The following is a 19756-nucleotide window of genomic DNA, read 5'->3' on the forward strand; positions in this document are numbered from 1 at the left end:
TTTAGACATTTAGCACAGTTTTCCAAATTCTCTAGGCAAATTACCAAAGCATATTGTATAACATTTCCCCTTGTATTTTTATTTTTCCTTATAGTTTAATTGCCTGAGGAACTGCAAAACCTATCAAGCCAGAAAACCCCTGTGGTTTTATAACACTTCCCTCAAGTTTTTCCTTAATAAACCAATGCTTGCTGATGTTGTCTTCGAAATACAAGGTATAGTTCAATTTTTACAAAGTTCATTATTCATTTTTATTTCTTGTTTTCTTACCTAACTTTCTATTTCAGCTTCGAATATTTTGGGTGAAGGAATGACTGTCCTCTATTGTAGGATGTAGATTAACACGGCTTGAATTTCTCCAAAAATTTTCTAGGGAAATGAGATATTTTATTAAAATAAGAAAAGAAATGTATATATTTTTTCCTTCTTTTTATTTCCTTACCCAATATTTCATTAACTTTTAGGCACCAGCAAGGGATGGGGTGATCTGTAATATCACCCCCTTGTATATTTTTATTTGTGTGTTTCTTTAAGATCCTAGTTTTTGAATCATCTGAAACCAGCCCCCTTAACATTATATTACCTGTAGTTTATTTTTTCAGCTCTCTTAATTGAGCAAAAGGAACTACTCTGGTTGAGGGTCATGCCTGGCTTACATCAGGCATCCATAGATATTGCTACATTTTCTCCTTATGGCACTCAGAATTATCACCAGAGCAACGGAGAGCTGCTTTTTATCTCTGTAGGAAAGTAATGCTACCTAATTTTAATAAACATGAACTGTTTTAATGCCCATTATTGATTATTCGCTTGGATACTTTGGTCACTTTAGTAGATTGAAAGCATAGTATTAAAAATGAATTGTGAAATACCTTCAATTATGTAAGAAGGCTCGAAGGAGTTGTTTCAGATGACTTAGGTAGCACTTCAAGTGGGCTATTACCAAAAGGAAGATATAATTTAATTTTATGGTAGAAATGTATGGCAGCTAACAGTAATTTACTTTTTAAAAATTTTCCCCAGAAAGATCATTTTACTTGTAACTCTGGTCACTTGCCAAGACAAACAGTGAATTGGAAACTTTCCAAGGGGCCTTTGGCTAAGCTACTGTTAGTAGCTGCAATGTGAGCGTGGGCCACTGAGAATGGGACAGTGAGTGACCTTGAAATTATATAAAAAATGATTTGGAAAAAAGAAAGCTAACAAGGGACTAAATTTGCTTATAATTTGCATAGGAAGCACTGACACCAAACATTGTTAATGTAACCTACTGAAAAGATTTTCATGGGGAATATTTAATGCATGAAAATATATGTTGTATTAAGAGAAAAGAAACAGCAGTGATGTGGAGAATCCTTTCTCACAGTCTTTTGCTTTTCTTCCATGATTCCACCTACCGACCCTTTGCAGGCACCTGCTCACACCCCACCTTTGCAGACGCTGGATCTGCAAGGGTTCCTTGTAATGCCTGTGCTGATGCTGAACGGCAGCTGCTCTAGTGCCCTTTGTAGCCTCCTCAGCTCAACAACCAAGGCCTCCAAGGGAATCAGGAGCAGAGTGAAGCAGGAATGGGTGGAAGCAGGGTCCAGCAACAGCTTCTCTGCCAGAAGCTGGAGGAGAGGCAAACCGTGCTCTGAGGAGTGTGGGGAGGGCAGCTTCCAGTGTGTAGAAGCAGCAGTGTTGTCTGCTCTGGAGGAGGGTCTGGAGCCCTAGCTCTAGCCTTGGCTTTGCATTCCAACCAGTGTGTGTCCTTGGGCATGTCCTTAATACGTCTGGCCTTGAGTCTTGTCATTTGTAAAGTGGAGAAAGTGAACCATGTAGATTCTAAAAGGTCCTTTTTAGCGTTAAGCTTGATGAGATGATAGTACCAGACCAGGTCAGGGTCTTGCTTGGATGCGTATTTACTATATATAATAGTTTATATATATATAATATATAATTATTTATATATAATACTATATATAATAGGTTTTGTTGTGTTACTTTACATTTCTGATCCTCTGTTTCCTCACCTATAAAATGGGGATACTAGTTTCTACCTGAGAGTGGTGAGTGGTCATGGAGATGGAGATGGTGCATGTAAAGGTGTGTTTAGAGGCCTGATGGGCAGACTCCACTACTCTTCCCCTACAGTGGCATCCAGCACTGGTGGATCACTGCTTTTTTTGTGTTCTGAACCGAGGGCTGCAGCAAATCCTTTTTAAAAAATGTTCCAGGCATCACTGACAACTGGCTGGAGTTGACATGGGATATAAAACCTATTTACTATCTCTGAAATAAATAGTCATCAAATATATACATATACAAATATATATATATATACACAAATATATGTGTGCATGTATGTATATATATAAAAGTACCACCCACAATTTGTTGTTTGAGTTTGTATCTTTTTCCATTAAATACTTTTTAAAAAAGCAGCTCTAAAACTAGTCATGGTAAACTTTTGGATCTGATGTAGAAAGATGTGTTTCCTTTTGACATTTGAATCTGTGCCTTGTGAAAAATACTTTTACAGAGTTATATTCTGTCTTGTTTACTTAGTACATATTCTAAATCTCTCTTGAGCTAGGCAGGTTTCCTGTTTTCAGAATAAAACAAAAAATGATTCTAAAAATTTCACTTTTGAAACTTGGCAAGTAGTGTGAAGAAGGTATGACAAATGAAGTGTTTTATTTTAGTATATAATAAAAACAAAGATCTTTGATAATCTGTGCAAAGTTACTAGTAACTTGGGCTTTTAAATTTTGTTTCACTCTTAAAACTCTTTTCCTTAAAAAAAATTCTTAAAACACAATAACAACAATTAAATACTCCAAAGGAAAGTTACTTTAGGCCTTGACATTTTGAAAGGACATGTTTATCTCTTAGCTTGAAAATTGATGTCCTTTTGCCCCCAGTAATTCTTCAGCTCTATCCTGTTGCTGTTGCATAAATAATCATTGCATTATTTTCATTCAGCATGTTTTATACAGTGCTTATACATTTATACAGTTTATATACAGTGTTTAAAAATGTGACTATACTGAGGTATTGTATTACAGTTTCAAATAGAACAATTTATAACACCAAAATAGTAGTTTGAAAAGGTGAGAAACAGAAATGGATGTTTTCTTGGAGTTATAATGTTTTTTCAAACTAAATTCGAAGCTTGAAATGGGCTTTGAAAATGCTTTAAGGTACTGAGTGTTTTGTTGCTGGTTTTGTAACTCTGTTGTAACTACATTATCAACGGAAAATTTCTGTTAAAATTTTAAGGTTACCCATCAAGCTTCGTTCCCATCTGCTACTATCTACTAGGTATTTTCTTGCCAATCTTAAATCCCTCTGCTTAACCCAAATGATAGGTTATCTAGTTTGTTTAAGCCATACTTCTAATTTTCTTTTTCTTTTTTTCATGGTTCCCTATTTAAGATTTTAAGACTAAAGTTGCAAGTCAAATAACATCGCCTGTTTGAATTCCTTTTTTTTTTTTTTTTTGCGGTACTTGGGCCTCTCACTGTTGTGGCCTCTCCCATTGCGAAGCACAGGCTCCGGACGCGCAGGCTCAGCGGCCATGGCTCACAGGCCCAGCCGCTCCGCGGCATGTGGGATCCTCCTGGACCGGGGCACGAACCCGTGTCCCCTGCCTCGGCAGGCGGACTCTCAACCACTGCGCCACCAGGGAAGCCCTGAATTCCTTTTTAATTACTGTGTACAAATATATCCAGCATGCTTTAGTTATGGAAACTGGTTATCCCCCAGAGATGGACACTGTAACCTTGAGGGCAGGTGACCTAAAGGCAAGGAGGCAGAGAGGAAGGGGAAGGGGCTGAGAGGGGAGGCTGCCTGCTCATAGGTGTGAGGACCTGGGAAGAGAGCTCCTGTGGCTTCTCCCTGCGCCCTCCTGGGGGAGGTGCGCCTGTGTGGGTGACAGTGCCAAGCAGTGAGCTCAGAACTGGCACTGTCAGGCGTCGCATATGGATCCTGAGGGATTATTGGCTTTGGAGAAAGTCACTGGGTTTACGTGGAACTTTTTTCTTCTTTTTCTGAGCCAGAAGATGTTTTGCGTGGATTTCAAGAGGATGAAGAACAGTAATTGTAAATATTTTGGAGAAGAATATATGTCCCTGAGAAGTATGAGATTTAGGGGCTGCCGGGTGAAGACTCTTGGGCAGAGCAGCGTGGTCTGGCTCATGGTGTTACTTTCTGGAAAGCCACAGTTTTGTCACTTACACTGGCTGTGGTGTCTTCCACCAAACTAAAAGCTTGGCTGCTCCAAAGCAGGATAGCTCCATGTTTCTCATCTTTGTACCAAACATGGTGATTGGCACGTGGTGGATGCTTGGTGATGATCTGTTGATCTGATCTAGACTGAACTGAGGGCTCACTATGGGTTCGTGGTTTCCTAAGGTGGTGGGAGTGGTAAGAACTGCTTCTCCACCTGTGAGCCCTGGGCCACATGTGTCCCATCTGGCATTGCCTTGGTGCGGTGGCACAGTAGCTGGAGAGCTTAGCAAGCTTTCACTGGGGAGTCAGTTTAGTGTAATGAGCTTCAGTGAGGGGTGTGCACTGAGGGTCCTTTAAAATTGAAAGCCGGGCTTCCCTGGCGGCGCAGTGGTTAAGAGTCCGCCTGCCGATGCAGGGGACACGGGTTCGTGTCCCGGTCCGGGAAGATCCCACATGCCGCGGGGCGGCTGGGCCCGTGAGCCGTGGCCGCTGAGCCTGCGCGTCCGGAGCCTGTGCTCCGCAACGGGAGAGGCCACAACAGTGAGAGGCCCGCGTACCGCAAAAAAAAAAAAAAAAATTGAAAGCCGCTCTGGCGCTCCCACAAGCAGGCAGGCATTGTTCATTTAGGAAAGAGTTTCCCTGTGGAGGTAGTATGACAGGGAGGAAGCAGGGGACTAGGTCATCCCCATCCACATCACCCATAAGTCTGCAATGCTCCCCTTGGCCCCAGAAGAGATTCCCTTGCCATTCCTGCTGTGATCTATGGACTACTTAGGCTAAGGATGGTCTACCATTTCTGATACAGGGAAGCCCAGCCAGGACTGTACTATGAGTAATGGTTGTGTTTTCTTGTGAGACACATGGGCAGGGGAGGGTGGTGGTGTCTCAAGCCAATTGCAAAGAATAGATGTTTCATGATAAAAAGACATGAAGCAAAATATTGCATTTCAGTGTTTCTATCTTTAGGAAATAAAAACTAAGTAACAAATAATTGCCTGACTTGCAAATTGTTGGTTTCAAAGTCAACTTTTGAACTCTTAATTTTTCAATTTATTTTAAAACTACGAAGTCTCCAAAGTTTAATACAGGTTATCACACCCACATCTGGTTTCTGAATATCAGCTTAGCTGTGCCTAATGCAATACCATTCTAATTAGAAGTAAAATTGCTAGGACAATAACTCTGCAAGTTTATCTCCCTTAGCTTTGTTTCCCTGTGGAACCTTACAGGTACGACGGTGCCAGCCCACAGGGCCGTCCTGGTGGCCCGGTGTGAAGTGATGGCGGCCATGTTTAATGGGAATTACATGGAAGCAAAGAGTGTTCTGATTCCAGTTTATGGTGTTTCCAAAGAGACTTTCTTGTCATTCTTAGAATACCTATACACAGACTCCTGTTGCCCAGGTGAGCCATTAGAAATGTTAGATAGAATCTCATAACTCTTTCTTTCCTGATAACCCATTTTGAGAAATTGCTTTCTATGAAATCTCTTTTTGTTTAAGGTGTATGAGAGTTGACGTCATGGAATGTGCTAATAAGCAGGTGGAGCTGATTTGGGGACAGCAATGAACTTTCAGTCAATTCACGTGGAAGAGCAGTGACTGGGTACCTCTTCTGGGCGCTCAGACCCTGGGATAAGCTCACATGTCCCAGCCAGTACCAACAGCATGCTGATCGCTGTAGGCATCCTGGAAACGGAGGTGTCTTGTGGTACCCAGTGGCTACTTCACTTCTACACACTGGAGCAGAGAGCTCCTTAGAACACTGTCCCTTTCATGAGGAGAAAAGGGCTGGGCAGCTGCTGTTATGGCTCTGACTTCTGTTTGAGGCACTTTAAGGAATTTCAATATTCTGAGACTCCTTTGGTCATCTCTCTGGCCCAGAGGATGGCCTTTTTCTGACTTTTATTTAAAAACTAAAAAGTCTGACTTTTCCTGACTTCTCCTAGAGTCAGACTCTCCTAAAGCTGACTTATCCAAAAACTTTTCCTAAATGGTTTAGAATGCCCAGTGGACTGTGGGATTTCTTTTCCTACTCACCATTAACTAGGAACTGTCTATGGCAGCTTCAGGTTGGAACAGATCTTGCAGGTTTCCTGTAGCTGGAGGCACTTTGGAGAAATTGCAGAATCCTTTCAACAGGCCTGGAGCCTTGGGATGCAGGCATGGAAGCCCATTTTAATTAGTCTTTGTCTTTTGGCCAACAGATGGCTCCCACCACAAACACAACTAGAGTAAGCCCGTGGTGGCTTAGTCCAGGAGCCTGAGACCTTGGTTACAGAACCTGGCCAAGAAAATACACATTTCAGACCATACCTCTCTTCAGGTTTACTGCTTTAATTTTAGATTTGGAAGACTTCCAGTGTTCGTTATTGAAATCTCCTAAGTTTTAAACAAGTCATGAGCCCTCTAGTGAAAAGTTTTAGAAGTTCCAGAACAGAACATTCTTTTAATTGAATTAATTATGGTCTTGCAGCTTTCTGTAGAGTATTTTGGAGCCAGTTACAAAATCAGTGTTAAAGACTGGCTTATCATTTCTGTTTAATAAAAATGAAACCATTGGACTTCCCTGGTGGCGTGGTGGTTAAGAATCCGCCTGCCAATGCAGGGGACACAGGTTCGAGCCCTGGTCCGGGAAGATCCCACATGCCGCAGAGCAGCTAAGCCTGTGCGCCACAACTGCTGAGCCTGCGCCCTAGAGCCCGCGAGCCACAGCTACTGAGCCAATGCACCCTAGAGCCCGTGCGCCGCAACTACTGAAGTCTGCGTGCTTTAGGGCCCACGTGCCACAACTACTGAGCCCGCATGCTGCAACTGCTGAAGCCCACGGGCCTAGAGCCTGTGCTCCGCAACAAAAGAAGCCGCCGCAATGAGAAGACCGTGCACCACAGTGAAGGGTAGCCCCCGCTCGCCACAACTAGAGAAAGTCCACACGCAGCGACGAAGACCCAATGCAGCCAAAAAAAAAAAAAAAAAAAAAAGACATCATTGATTCTCATCAGAACGTGTGTTATTGTGTATTTTATTATTTCACTATGGGCAAATTTATATATTAAATTTAAAAATTTGACCAGTTTTGAAATAATAAGGAAATTTGGTTTCTTAATCATCGTCTCACTAGAGTAATTGAAGCTTTGGATTTTAAGTTTTATCTTACTAATTAGAAAAAATGCTCAGAAAAGCAATAATAACTATAAGACAAAACACTTTAAAAATTGGTAAAAGGTGAAGGTGTGTGTGGGGGGAAATGAGTCAAAATGAATAATCAAAAAATTAAGCTGGATACTGGAAAATTTGCATTGGGAAAATTGCAGAAAGAAAAATAATCTATTCATTATGATAAACAGTTATCATACACGCTCTTCTTGGTTCCTAGCTACAAAGAATGTAAGGAGTTTAAAGAGGGACAAGAAAGAATTACAGAGAAGTGTTTAAAAAACAAACAAAAAAACCTTGGTGACTGCCAGGGGTTGAGGGAAAGGGGAAGTGGGGAGTTAGTGCTTAATGAGTGCAGAGTTTCAGTTGGGGAAGAAGAAAAAAGTTTTGGAGAAGGTAGTGGTGATGGTTACACAGCAACGTGAATGTACTTAATGCCACTAAACTTTACACTTAAAACTGATTAATGCTAGGGACTTCCCTGGTGGTCCACTGGTAAAGAATCCACCTTCCAATGCAGGGGTTGCAGCTTGGATCCCTGGTCGGGGAACTAAGATCCCACATGCCGCGGGGCAACTAAACCCCGCACCTCACCTAGAGAACCTGCGCACCACAAACTACAGGGCCCACGTGCCCTGGAGCCTGTGCGCCACAACTAGAGAGAGAGAACCCACACGCTACCACTAGAGAGAAGCCTGCGCACCACAGCAAAAGATCCTGCATGCTGCAACAAAGACCCGATGCAGCCAAAAAATAAATTAAAAAAAAACAAAAAAAGACAAAAAAACGATTAATGGTAAATTTTATGTTATGTTTATTTTACCACAATAAAAACAAAACAAACAAACCTGGGGACTAAAGCCAGAAGAAGAAAACTTGCAAGGATTTAGCATAGCTAGCAGACAGAATTACCCAGTAGCCCTGGAGTTGATTATTAAGGGCAATTGTAGAATCTCTTTCTCTGGAGACTTAAAAACAACAGCAACAGATTCATTTCTGTGTGTGAAGGCTTGAATGAATTCCTTTTAAAATGGAGTAATAGTTTAGATTGCTGACTTACCCCTTCAAGGCTTTTTTAGGCATTCTATTCTACATTGGATGATGTAGTCAGCATTTTTTGGTTTTTTGTTGTTGTTTTGTTTTTAGGTCATAAAAGAAATGGTTTTATGGTCCATTTTCTCTTATTTCCCTTCTTGCATCAGCTGGCATTTTCCAGGCTATGTGTCTCCTGATCTGTGCAGAGATGTACCAAGTGTCCAGGCTGCAGCACATCTGTGAGCTGTTCATCATTACACAGCTGCAAAGCATGCCAAGCCGGGAACTGGCATCTATGAACCTCGATATAGTTGACCTGCTCAAAAAAGCCAAGGTAATTGGCCCTATGTATCTGGTTGTTTGATTTTTAAAAAAATATTACAAAAATTTTATTCACTCATTTTTTCTGTTCATTAAGAGATATATTAGTGCTTGTCGTACTTTGGAAATTTGGCTAAATGAAGTAAATGTGCCCTCACAACAATTTCTACAGCTAGATAATTTTGAAGCATAGTGTTTTTGAGCAGTCCCTTTCTAAGGAGGTAGGATTTATCAATACAGAATTTTTTCAACTGAATGGTGGCCCTTATTAGTGTCAGTTGAGTGTGGTGCTGTATTATTTTGTATAGGCATTATAGAAAACAGAATTTACATTGAATTTCCCTCAAATGATCACATCTTAGGGTTCCTGAATGGAAAATGACAGGATTGGTCCATACATACTGATAGAGATGGTTACTCAGAATTCATTGATTTGTTCGTTTGTTCATTCATTCGTTCATTCATTCACTTCACGAGCATGTTTTAAAGTTCTGGTTGTTTGTAGGAGGTATTGGTGTACTTCATCAATTCTTTCAAACACCTTTTGTTGAAATGTCTCATTGTACGAGGAGTTATCCTACCATTCCATCGCCTGCCCTAAGAGAGTTGTAGGGTTGCAGCAGTCATGGCACAGTGATGGGTACTGAACTTGCATTAAGCTAAACTTTCTAAGTCTTTTTCATAGGAATATATTTGATCCATTGTTACAGACGATCAGGACTTTGTAAAATATTATCTGGTGTACAACATATTGACTGTCCCTATGAACTCTGACATCCAGAATTAGGAAAATATGACAAATTTGTCTTCACCCAAGTTTCTAAAATAGAGCCATGTAATGGGGCAAAGGACTGACTCTGTGACAGCTAAAAACTTGCCTCCACGCTGAGATGAATTTATTAATCAATATGTCTATTGCTCAGAATGGAAGGGAATTTATTTAAAGCACCTAGGTCTTCTCTTATTATCTGCATAACTATTTTGGAGTTCATTTCTTTCATAATCAAGTCTTCAGATCATACGTATTGAATATTAGGGAAAAAAAATTTCAAAAAATGAGTAACCTTCATCTCTCTTTGTAATGTAATTACATTGAGCTTGGGATTAATAGCTGTTCTCTAGATTTAAAAATTCTTTTTATTGTTTCTCGCATTTTTACAACCTCCTTCATTTTTTTTTTTTTTTTTGGCTGCGTTGGGTCTTTGTTGCAGTACGCAGGCTTCTCTTGTGGAGCATGGGCTCTAGGCGTGTGGGCTTCAGTAGTTGCAGCACGTGGGCTCAGTAGTTGCAGCACGCAGGCTTCAGTAGTTGTGGCTCGTGGGCTCTAGAGCACAGGCTCAGTAGTTGTCGTGCACGGGCTTGCTCCATGGCATGTGGAATCTTCCTGGACCAGGGATTGAACCCATGTCCCCTGCATTGGCAGGTGGATTCTTAACCACGGCACCACCAGGGAAGTCCCTCCTGCATTTTTGATGTATCATTTTCGTACATTCTAACAAGTCTGTCATACTTTTAAAAAACGGGCACAAGCTTTTCTTTCCTTATCTTGTAGTATCCTTTTACATAGTTCATGCATAAGAGAACTTCCTACTTGGTTGCACTGATTTCTTTAAGTGCCCCCCCAAAAAACACACACACACAGACACACACACGCACACACAGTTCCTCATTAGCATCATTTATGATTGTATTGTCAGAAATTCTTCCTGACCTGTATTCCCTGAATGTGTGGTTTCTGACTATGTGATTATCCTTCTTTTTCCCTTTGAATTTTAAAAGTCTAAGATACCAGCTTTTCTTGAATTTTACTATTTGTTTCTGAAGACTTTTCTGTTTGCTAAGATTAAGCCTACCTTTACCGGTTTTCCTTTAGTCTATTCCTGGTGGTCCCTAATTTGCCAATTATGAATCACAGAAACAGGATAATTTTCTTCCTGTTTGAAGTTCTTAGGTTGAGGTTCAACTTCGCCAACCCGTTCATCTGTTGGTCAAAATTTAGTTAACCTTTCCCTCATTGCTTCTCTGACTTCTAGGAGGTGAAATTGTCTTTTGGCAGAATTAACTTTCCAGTAGCTCTCTGAATAATTGAAATTTCCAATCCCTCTATCATCTCTGCCAGTTTTATGTTGTGTATCAGGAAAGCATCATTCATACTTTTGATACAAATAAGCAGTTTTGATACAGATGAGCTGGAACTCTCCTTTAACCTCTCTCAGTTCTTTACCATGATTCTACCTTCAGGTTCATATGTTTCCATCACGTTGAAATCTTAACACGCAACAGAGGCTTTTTTCCCTTAATCGTTTCAGTTCCTTTGGATTGAGGTAGAGATTTCCTTATTCCTCCTCCCCTTTAAACCTTATCTTGGCAAACTTTGGTGATTCCTATGAAGTCCTGTTTACTCTCATATTAAAGTTTTAAACTCAAATTCTTGCTTATAATCTGTGCGTTTAATATTTGGCTTCTTCAGGCCACCAGTTTTGTTTCTGACCTTTTCCTTGTGAGTTTTGCGGTACTTTTTCCACCATTATTATTCTTCACAGGGCTGTTAAATGCTGTAGCATTTGGTTTATGGTATATTTAAAGTTTTCTTTTTAAAATTCTGTTGTTTATTTCAGTTTAAACTGTCTTCTCAGGTCAGCACATACTCTTCCAAAAATGTAGTCTTTCCAGTGGGATGCATTCCATCTCTTGCCAAGAGCCCACAATTATGAAATCTTAAATCTTATTCAAAAATAAAATTCTGCATTTGAACCATGTTTTTATAGCCAGCTGTTCATTTCTGTGGTCTCCCTCTCTTTCGAAGTCACAGCCCTTAGGCAGTGTTCTGAACGTCTGTTGGTAGGCGTTCTCCTCTGTGTTAACCATCTAGTAGTGCTGGTGGCTTCTGTTAAAATAGCTCCACATTCTTGCTGTATTCCCTTGAGATCACTCATATTCATCTGCTAAAACATTAAGTGAAGAAAGATTGTTAATATGTGATGTGGCATTAGATGAACCATGACGTCTCTTACAATTCAAAAATTGAGTGTCTATAGTTAAAATCAGAGGGACCTGTGAATTTATATGTAAAATATTCACACATTATAACTTTTAAAAAGAGTGATACTTGAGTTTCATTCTTAAGATTTGAGATTACAAATCTGTCTTCAATTTAGCATTACTTATTGCTTATATACTATTTTTGAGTGTCCTTAAAAGAGCTATATTTAGCCTAAAGGTGGAAACAACCTAAATGTCCATCAACAGATGAATGAATAAACAAAATGTGGTATATATATACAATGGAATATCACTTGGCCTTAAAAAGGAATGGAATTTTAATGCATGGTGCAGCATGAATGAACCTTATGCTAAGTAAAATAAACCAGTCAGAAAAAGGACAAACATTGTATAATTTTGTATAACTTATACGAGGTACCTGGAATAGCCAAATTCATAGAAAATAGAATAGTGTTTACCAGAGCCTGGGAGTAGGAGGAAAGGGGAGTTATTGTTTAACTGTACACGTAAAGATGGTTAAAATGGTAAGTTTTATGTTATGTATATTTTACCACAGTAATAATAAAAGAACTATACTCATGTTCCTAAGTTACCTGGCAGCATGCTACTGTAATCTGAATTGCGTGGTTAGATGGATTAGTGAGTGTCATTGGGTTGGCACCAAGGTAATGATGTCATGGCCATGTTTCTGAGTTTCCCTTCCATTAGCTATTGGAATTCAGGATGGATGGTAAGTGTGCTAGAAATCCTGCTCAGTGTAACTGTACATCCCAGTTAAAAGCAATTATTCAGACATAACCTTCTCATAGAAATAATTACATGTGGAAACCCATACCCTTAGATTGATGACATTTCCTCCTCAAAATATTCTTTGGTTTTCTCTGCAGGTGAAGTTGTTGAGATATGGCCAGATGTATACCTTTGCTAACCATAATCTTCTCTCTGCTACACAGATACAAGTGCAGTTAGTGAAGGCCATGACCTTAGATGAAAAGCTTAAATGAAAGTCCTCAAGAACTTCTAGTAGTCTTTGTTACCCACAGATGCAACCATACATCTGCTTAAAGACATTCAGCCACTATAGCAGCCGTAGCTTGTTCTTCATTTGATTTGGTTTCTTCATTGATGTGATTTTATTATTACTTGTTAATAATGCTCCATTTTCCTTTCTGCTGTCAGAGTAGACTGAAGGCTGCATCACATACAGACACATTAAATGTGGAATTGGGCCCTCCATGAGTTGTCCTGGACCATTCTCTCAATCTAATCATCATGTTGATGGTCATTATGTACAATATTGTTTCACTTTGCATTTTTCTTGCAGTTTCACCACTCTGATTGCCTCTCAACCTGGCTGCTTCATTTCATTGCCACTAACTACCTCATCTTCAGTCAGAAGCCTGAATTTCAAGATCTTTCAGGTAGATTGCTAATTAATGTTTTTGGAACGAAAAACCTTTACGTTCTTTGTTTTTAGATTTGAGACATAATTTGTAGGAATAGTAGTTTTTAAAAATAAAAAGTCAGTGTAAGACATTCCTTTTAAGTATGCAGTGTGGTAATTGAGGACACTTATAGTAACCGGTATTTCATAAGAAGCTTGACCTGTGTTACACAAGAAGTTTCCTAATGATTGTTTCATAGCTCCCATCCATTTTTAAGTGCCTTTTTTTCTGAAGCAGAGAGAGAAGGGGGCCTCACATGACATTTGGTTGTGATAAATGAGATTTGGTTTTAACCACCTAAGTCAGAAGCAAAATTTAAATAGTACAGCTTTTTAAATTTTCTTCTTAAAAAGAAAAAATTATCCCTAGTATATAGTTCTGTTGTACTGGTATCTCCTGTCTCTGCGAGTCCATTATATCATTCGACAATACCAATTTTTTATTGATCAAAGAGTGGTGCAAAATTTACTGAGCAGAGAGTATACTTAATGTGATTTTTTAAGGTAAATTATAAAGATTAAAACCAATCAAAGGGTGAGCTTCTGAGTGCTGCATAAGATGAAAGAAAATGAAAATAGAATAGTCATCAAAGTAGACAGCTTAGATACAATGGTTTGCTCATGTTATTGCCTAGAATAGACCCAAGGAATAATCAAGGTAAGGGGAGAAGGAAATGAAAGATCTCCTAGTCAAGAAGTTTCAAACTCTAAGTGGAGAAACCTCCTTGGCGATGATGCCCGCAGTTCTTGTGAGGTGGGGGCAGAGAGCGAGGTGGGTGGCGCAGAAGAAGGAGAGGGGAGGAGAGGCTAGCGCTCGCTGTTCTTGGACTCCTCCCTCCCACCTTCATCCAGAGTGCTTCCACTTTGATCTGCTGAGATCTTAGAATTCTATGTAAAATTTTGCTTGTAAAAGAGAATCTGCTAGAAGAGGTGAGCATCTCTGGTTTCATTCAGCTGTTCATTGCATATTTAAGGAAACCAAGAAATAGATAGTCAGTTTTGGGCAGATGTATTCAGCCAGTCAACAAACATTGTATGCCTATTGGGAGGCTGTTTACATAGAGTTTAACTATTAGTGCAGAAGAGTAACATAATAAATCATAGCAGGACAATAGATATTTACTAACCATTTACTTTGTGCAAGAAACAAAGTTCATTCATAAACATAAGGCATACTTCCCCTTGCTGTTAGTTAGTAGGGGCATTCTTCCACAGTTATTCTTTAGGGAGGCAATTAAAAATGAAATAAATGAACATTTTGATTTTAGGACCCCCTTTATTATGCCACCTGAGGTCACCTTCGTTTGTAAAAGACTAGTCAGATGATTTTCTACTTACTATTTTGTGTAGATATGTGATACACATAGAGTACTATTACAACCTTGGGGGAAGGATACTCTCTGAATCCTTTGAGTTATTAATCTTTATTTTATTCTGATACTTATACAATTGCCTATAAAGTATGTTATGACCACCACCTGGCACAGTGAGAAGCAGGACTCCAGGGTGTAAGTTGAGAAGGCAGGGTAAGAAAATGAGGCTGTGTCAGTGATTGTCTTATGTTCCTTTGATGGGAATTAAAACAGTATCCTGAGTGCTCTGATTTAGCGGTGCTTGTTCATGTCCAGGACCTGCTGTGATGTGTCCTTTTGGGCAGAGAAAAAGAAAGCCCCTGTGGATAAGGAAGAATTTGATAGTCTATATCAGCAGTCATAAACTGTCAGTCTATGGGTTGAATGTAACTTGCTAAGGGATTTTATTTGGACCACATGGTATTATAATTTTTTTAGTGTCAGTATTAAAAATTGTAACATGTCACATTTGAAAATCCAAATTTCTGGCTTCTTTTGACAAAGTTGGAAGATCTGGCTTCTCTGGGCCCATCTTTCCACATGGCAACAACCTGGAACTGAGCAGTGGCTACTCATTTAAAGGCACGTGTCCTCTCCATGGTGCCATAGTCTCCTCTCCTCCCTCTTGCCTTACTCTTGGCCTACCTCACATGGCCACTTGAAATTGAAAAGGGTTCTTGTCACAGTCTCTTTACAGTTTCCTTAAAGAATTGCTCATTTTCAACTTCAAAAATCATCAAATTATTATTGGAATTCTATGAAATGTTTTCCCTTAACTGGGGATTTTTCTTCTTTAGAGGTATTTAGAAATTTAAAAGTGAGACTGGAAAAGCTCTCAGGTTAATGCTGGCACCAGTACATCAGAACTCAGTGAAATAGTTCATTAAATACTAGGCATATTTTATATACTGGACTCTTATACGAAAACAAACAGCAATGCACAGGAATATATTACCCTTGGCATTCGTGGATTCATTATTCTCACAGTTTAATTTATCTCAATATTATGTTATATATTATATATTATGGAGTTTTTTGTCTCGTTTTGATTTTTGCTGGCTACCAGAGCTCATCTCTGACCAGTTTTCTCTGTTTTTTTGCTTTTGTTTATTTAATCTTAACTGAGGGAGCAGCCTTATGTCACCTTTGCTCCCTAATAAACCTACAACTAATTTCCCCGGGCAGCTAGGTTGTTTCTTCTGATCCAGGCCCTGCAGCCTGGATCAAGACCTTGTTAATACAAATTATAATAGATGGGGTCAAACAGTAGATGGAGAAGTGAAAACTGACTTAGCAGAAGCAAACCTAAGTGCCCACAGAAGGGAATACTGATGAGAGACAAACTGATTCACCCAGCAGAATACTGTAAAGCCGTAGAAATTTGAGGTACCTGGTACTTCAGAAAGCAGGATGAGGCTTGGGACTGAAAGCCATAGGATTAGTTGAATGCTTTTGCTATACTCCATCCCACCCAGGCAGGCAAGTGCTTCTCCCTCATCATCACAGGAGTTTGGAGGTTTATTCCTGGATAAGTTAAACCAAAAAAGTTATAGAATCATGAACTCAGAGTATAGCTGAGACTGGGGCAAGGAGCTGGACTGAAAACACAGAGATATGTGAAAGTGTCACATTATATAGTAACCCTCCAGCCTTCTTCCCATATCCAGGTTCTGGAATTCTGGCAGCCAGGTATTTGACTCCCACCTTGAGTACCACTTTGACACTCATACTCTGGGCATGAAATTGAAGCATCCTTCCCTGACCTCACATAAAAAACTGTAGGTGCAGTCATTTGAGAATTCTCTCAGTTAACCCAGTGGATATCTGTTCAGTTGTGCTACAGTGTATTCCACCAGTCAGCAAGTCCTGCCCATGCCCAAAAGATTTCCAAACAGCTTTCTAGCATCTCACTCTTAAATATAAAGAGGCCAACTGAGGGTCAACAGATATTTGAGGCAGTGTCCAATGTGCAAGATGAATACCAAAAACAAAACAAAATGAATAAAAACAGAAGAGAAGGAACTTACAAGAACAAAGAGTAGAAGAAAACTTTTAAAAAAACCCTATAATTAATATCTTCAAAGAATAAGAGATATACATTCATAAAACAGGGATAGAATGTTATAAAAAAGAAACAATATTCATAGAGACAGAGTATATAGAATGGTGGTTGCTGGGACTTGGGGAAAGGGGAAACGGAGTTGTTTGATGGGTATAGGGTTTTAGTTTTGCAGGATGAAAAGGGTTCTGGAGATTGGTTGACAACAATGTGAATGTACTTAACACTACTGAACTATACACTTAAAAATAGTTAAGATGGGGGCTTCCCTGGTGGCGCAATGGTTGAGAGTCTGCCTGCTGATGCAGGGGACACGGGTTCGTGCCCCGGTCCGGGAAGATCCCACATGCCACGGAGCGGCTGGGCCCGTGAGCCATGACTGCTGGGCCTGCGCGTCTGGAGCCTGTGCTCTGCAGCGGGAGGGGCCACAACAGTGAGAGGCCCGCGTACCGCAAAAAAAAAAAAAAAATAGGTGAAAAAAAAACATAGTTAAGATGGAAAAACAAAAAAAAATAGTTAAGATGGTAAATTTTATATTATGTGTATTTTACCATAATTTTAAAAAAAACAATAAAAGAACAAGAAGTTGCTCTTGAAAATTAGTATAGCAAAAATGAAACCATAACAAAAAAAACCAACTAAATAAATAAAAGAATAGAAAGATAAAGGTAAGGAAATCTAGAAAGTAGGACAAAAAGGATGAAGAGACAGAAAAAGGTTTTTTAAAAAAGTTGGAGGCTCAATGCAGGAGGTGAAGTATCTCAGTAATAGAAGTTAATACAGGAAGAAAAAAGAAAAACAATGCTGAGGAGGAAATTGTCAAAGAAATAATACAAGAAGTTATCCCAGTACTGAGGAACTGAGTCAACACATTAAAAGGCTCTGCTAAGTGCTCAGCTTAATGAATAACAAGGTCTATCACTGGGACGTGCAGGAACACCGACTATAAATAGAAAAATCTAAACGTTTACAGAATAAAAAAACCCACAGATCACTTATCAGCGACCATGAATCTGAATGGTAGTAGAGTTCTTAACAGCCTTGGAAACTAGAAAGCAGTGGAGTACTGTCTTCAACATACTGAGGGAAAATTTTCAACCTAGAATTTCATACCAAACCAAATGATCTATTGGGTGTAAGGACAGATTGAAGACATTTCATCACAAGCAAGGTCTCAAAAATACTTCTTATGCATACTCTGCTTCAGGAAGCTAATAAAAGTTGTGCTTCATCAAAACTAGAGAAAACAGTGAAGAATCTGGAGTCCAGGAGTGGAGAGATCCAATGCAAAAGCATGAAGCAGGCATAGAAGGCAAGAGGGTACAGGGCTGTGAAGAGAGGGGTCTCCCAGGGGAACACCGCCACCACCCCCATAGGAATGGCTAGATCCTCTGATAACTGTGGCCCCGTGGAAAACAGAATTGAGAGGACTTCAAAGAGTTTGGAAGGTTGAGTTAGCTACAAAGAAAACTAATTAAAGGAAAAAAACTAAAACAGTATATAATTGTGAATCACAGAATAACATAAATACTGATGACTGATTGAGGGGAGGGGAGGAAGTATACAGCAGAGCTTGGATCTCACCTATTACATAGGAAACCAATAGTTAATATCGAAGCTTGATCCCAAATAAAATATATTCAATTAATATTCTTTTTCTGAAACTTTTAGTGGAAGAACGCAGTTTTGTTGAAAAGCACAGATGGCCATCAAATATGTACTTGAAGCAGCTTGCGGAATACAGGAAGTATATTCACTCCCGGAAATGTCGTTGCTTAGTAATGTAACCCTGGAGTTTTTATATACATACACTTTTTCTTGTTATTATGAAGAATGGGGTACTTCTGGGTTCTAGGAAAATTCTTGTGACTGCAACCAGTATGGGAGTTAAAAAAAAAATCACCATACAGCTTAATATGCTTATTAGTTCTTATTGAAAAAAACTACTATTATGATCTTAAAAGGGAACAAAATATACCATAGGCTAAAATTAAGACTTCACCCGAGTATATAAGGCTGTGTACAGCTATTTTTCCCTTTAAGATGCCCTATTGGTTTAGTGATATTAATACCCCTTCCATTTAAGAAATGTTTAAATTTTTAAAATATCATGTAGGATTAATACAGAAATTTCATCATGTCTGATTAATTGCTCTATTAAAATAAGGGCCTTTTAAAGACCCAGTATGACTGTTTCTATAGTGAGAAATCTAGGAAAAGACTGATCAGGCTGAGGTCTTAGGAATAGAAATTTGCCTAGGATTTTGAAAGTGAAATGCCACTTCATTCCAAATCAATGACAGTGTTTGAACCATAATGGAAAAAAAAATCTGGTTTTTATCTGAACAATGAGCTACCTTGTCTCTCCCTTGGGATTCTGATTAGGCAAGAAATCTATAGAGGACTGGCTTTGTGGCCATGTAACCCGTGTGCTTACACAAGGCCTCCTGCTTAGAAGGGCCCCATGCTCAGTTCAGTGCCCTGCGATCGCCGTCTTAAAATTTGAAGAAGGCCCCTGCATTTTCACTCTGTACTGGGCCCCCAGATTATGCATATCTCCTAGCAGGGTATGTTTTCTTGCTCAAACGTTATTATCTCTGAAAGCAGAAAAGAGGCACTGACATCAAGGAAAGAGAAGGAAGCTTGCTGAGGGAAGAGATCATATGGGGTTCCCCCCATGGGAAAGTCTGTACCACCCATGGCCTCCCTCCTCTGCCACCTCCGCTGGCAAGTGAGAAATGCATCATGTTGGTTTCACTTTGTAACACTCACAATTCTGGCACTACACAGAGGAATACTTTCTTGATCATTCTCTAAGACCAGGATGTTGGTAAAAGTGACTGACCAGTGTGACTTTAATATGCACTTATAAAAATGCTCATAGGAAAAGACGCTTTCTAGAGAATTTGCAATCAAAGCCTCAAGAGTTTTTCTTCTTTCAGTGTATTTACTAAGATTAGGATGTCAGTGGCTTGAATTTTGTGAATTCTTTCTGAGGACTGAAAGGGTATTTGATGAGGAATAGCATGAATCTTGTCCTTCAAGATTATCTAATAAGTTCAGAGAAAGGATATAAGTCAAGACTTGTTACATGTAGAGAAAATGGTACTAAGATAGAGGACAAAATTATAGTTTCTCTTGTATCACATGTCAACAGAAACAGTTACATCAGAAGC

General features: G+C 39.4%; 1 protein-coding gene across 2 annotated transcripts in view; it reads left to right on the forward strand.

Moving 5' to 3' along the window:
- RHOBTB3 (Rho related BTB domain containing 3) overlaps window positions 1-18590 on the forward strand; it is a 53621-nt gene extending 35031 nt beyond the window's left edge. The window contains exons 8-12 of one of the 2 annotated variants that reach the window (XM_029216447.1): window positions 95-215; window positions 5442-5615; window positions 8569-8735; window positions 13050-13146; window positions 18252-18590. In XM_029216447.1, coding sequence (XP_029072280.1) covers window positions 95-215; window positions 5442-5615; window positions 8569-8735; window positions 13050-13146; window positions 18252-18367 — 675 coding nt within the window. In that variant the 3' untranslated portion in view covers window positions 18368-18590. Of the gene's footprint in view, window positions 1-94; window positions 216-5441; window positions 5616-5713; window positions 6849-8568; window positions 8736-13049; window positions 13147-18251 lie in introns of those variants that run through there. The other variant, XM_029216448.1, reaches the window with a different exon arrangement.
- The last annotated feature ends 1166 nt before the right edge of the window (window positions 18591-19756 follow it).

Source organism: Monodon monoceros, unplaced genomic scaffold (genome assembly GCF_005190385.1).
Source record: "Monodon monoceros isolate NGI ecotype Baffin Bay Population unplaced genomic scaffold, NGI_Narwhal_1 Super_Scaffold_12, whole genome shotgun sequence".
In the NCBI taxonomy this organism is placed as follows: Eukaryota; Metazoa; Chordata; class Mammalia; order Artiodactyla; family Monodontidae; genus Monodon; species Monodon monoceros.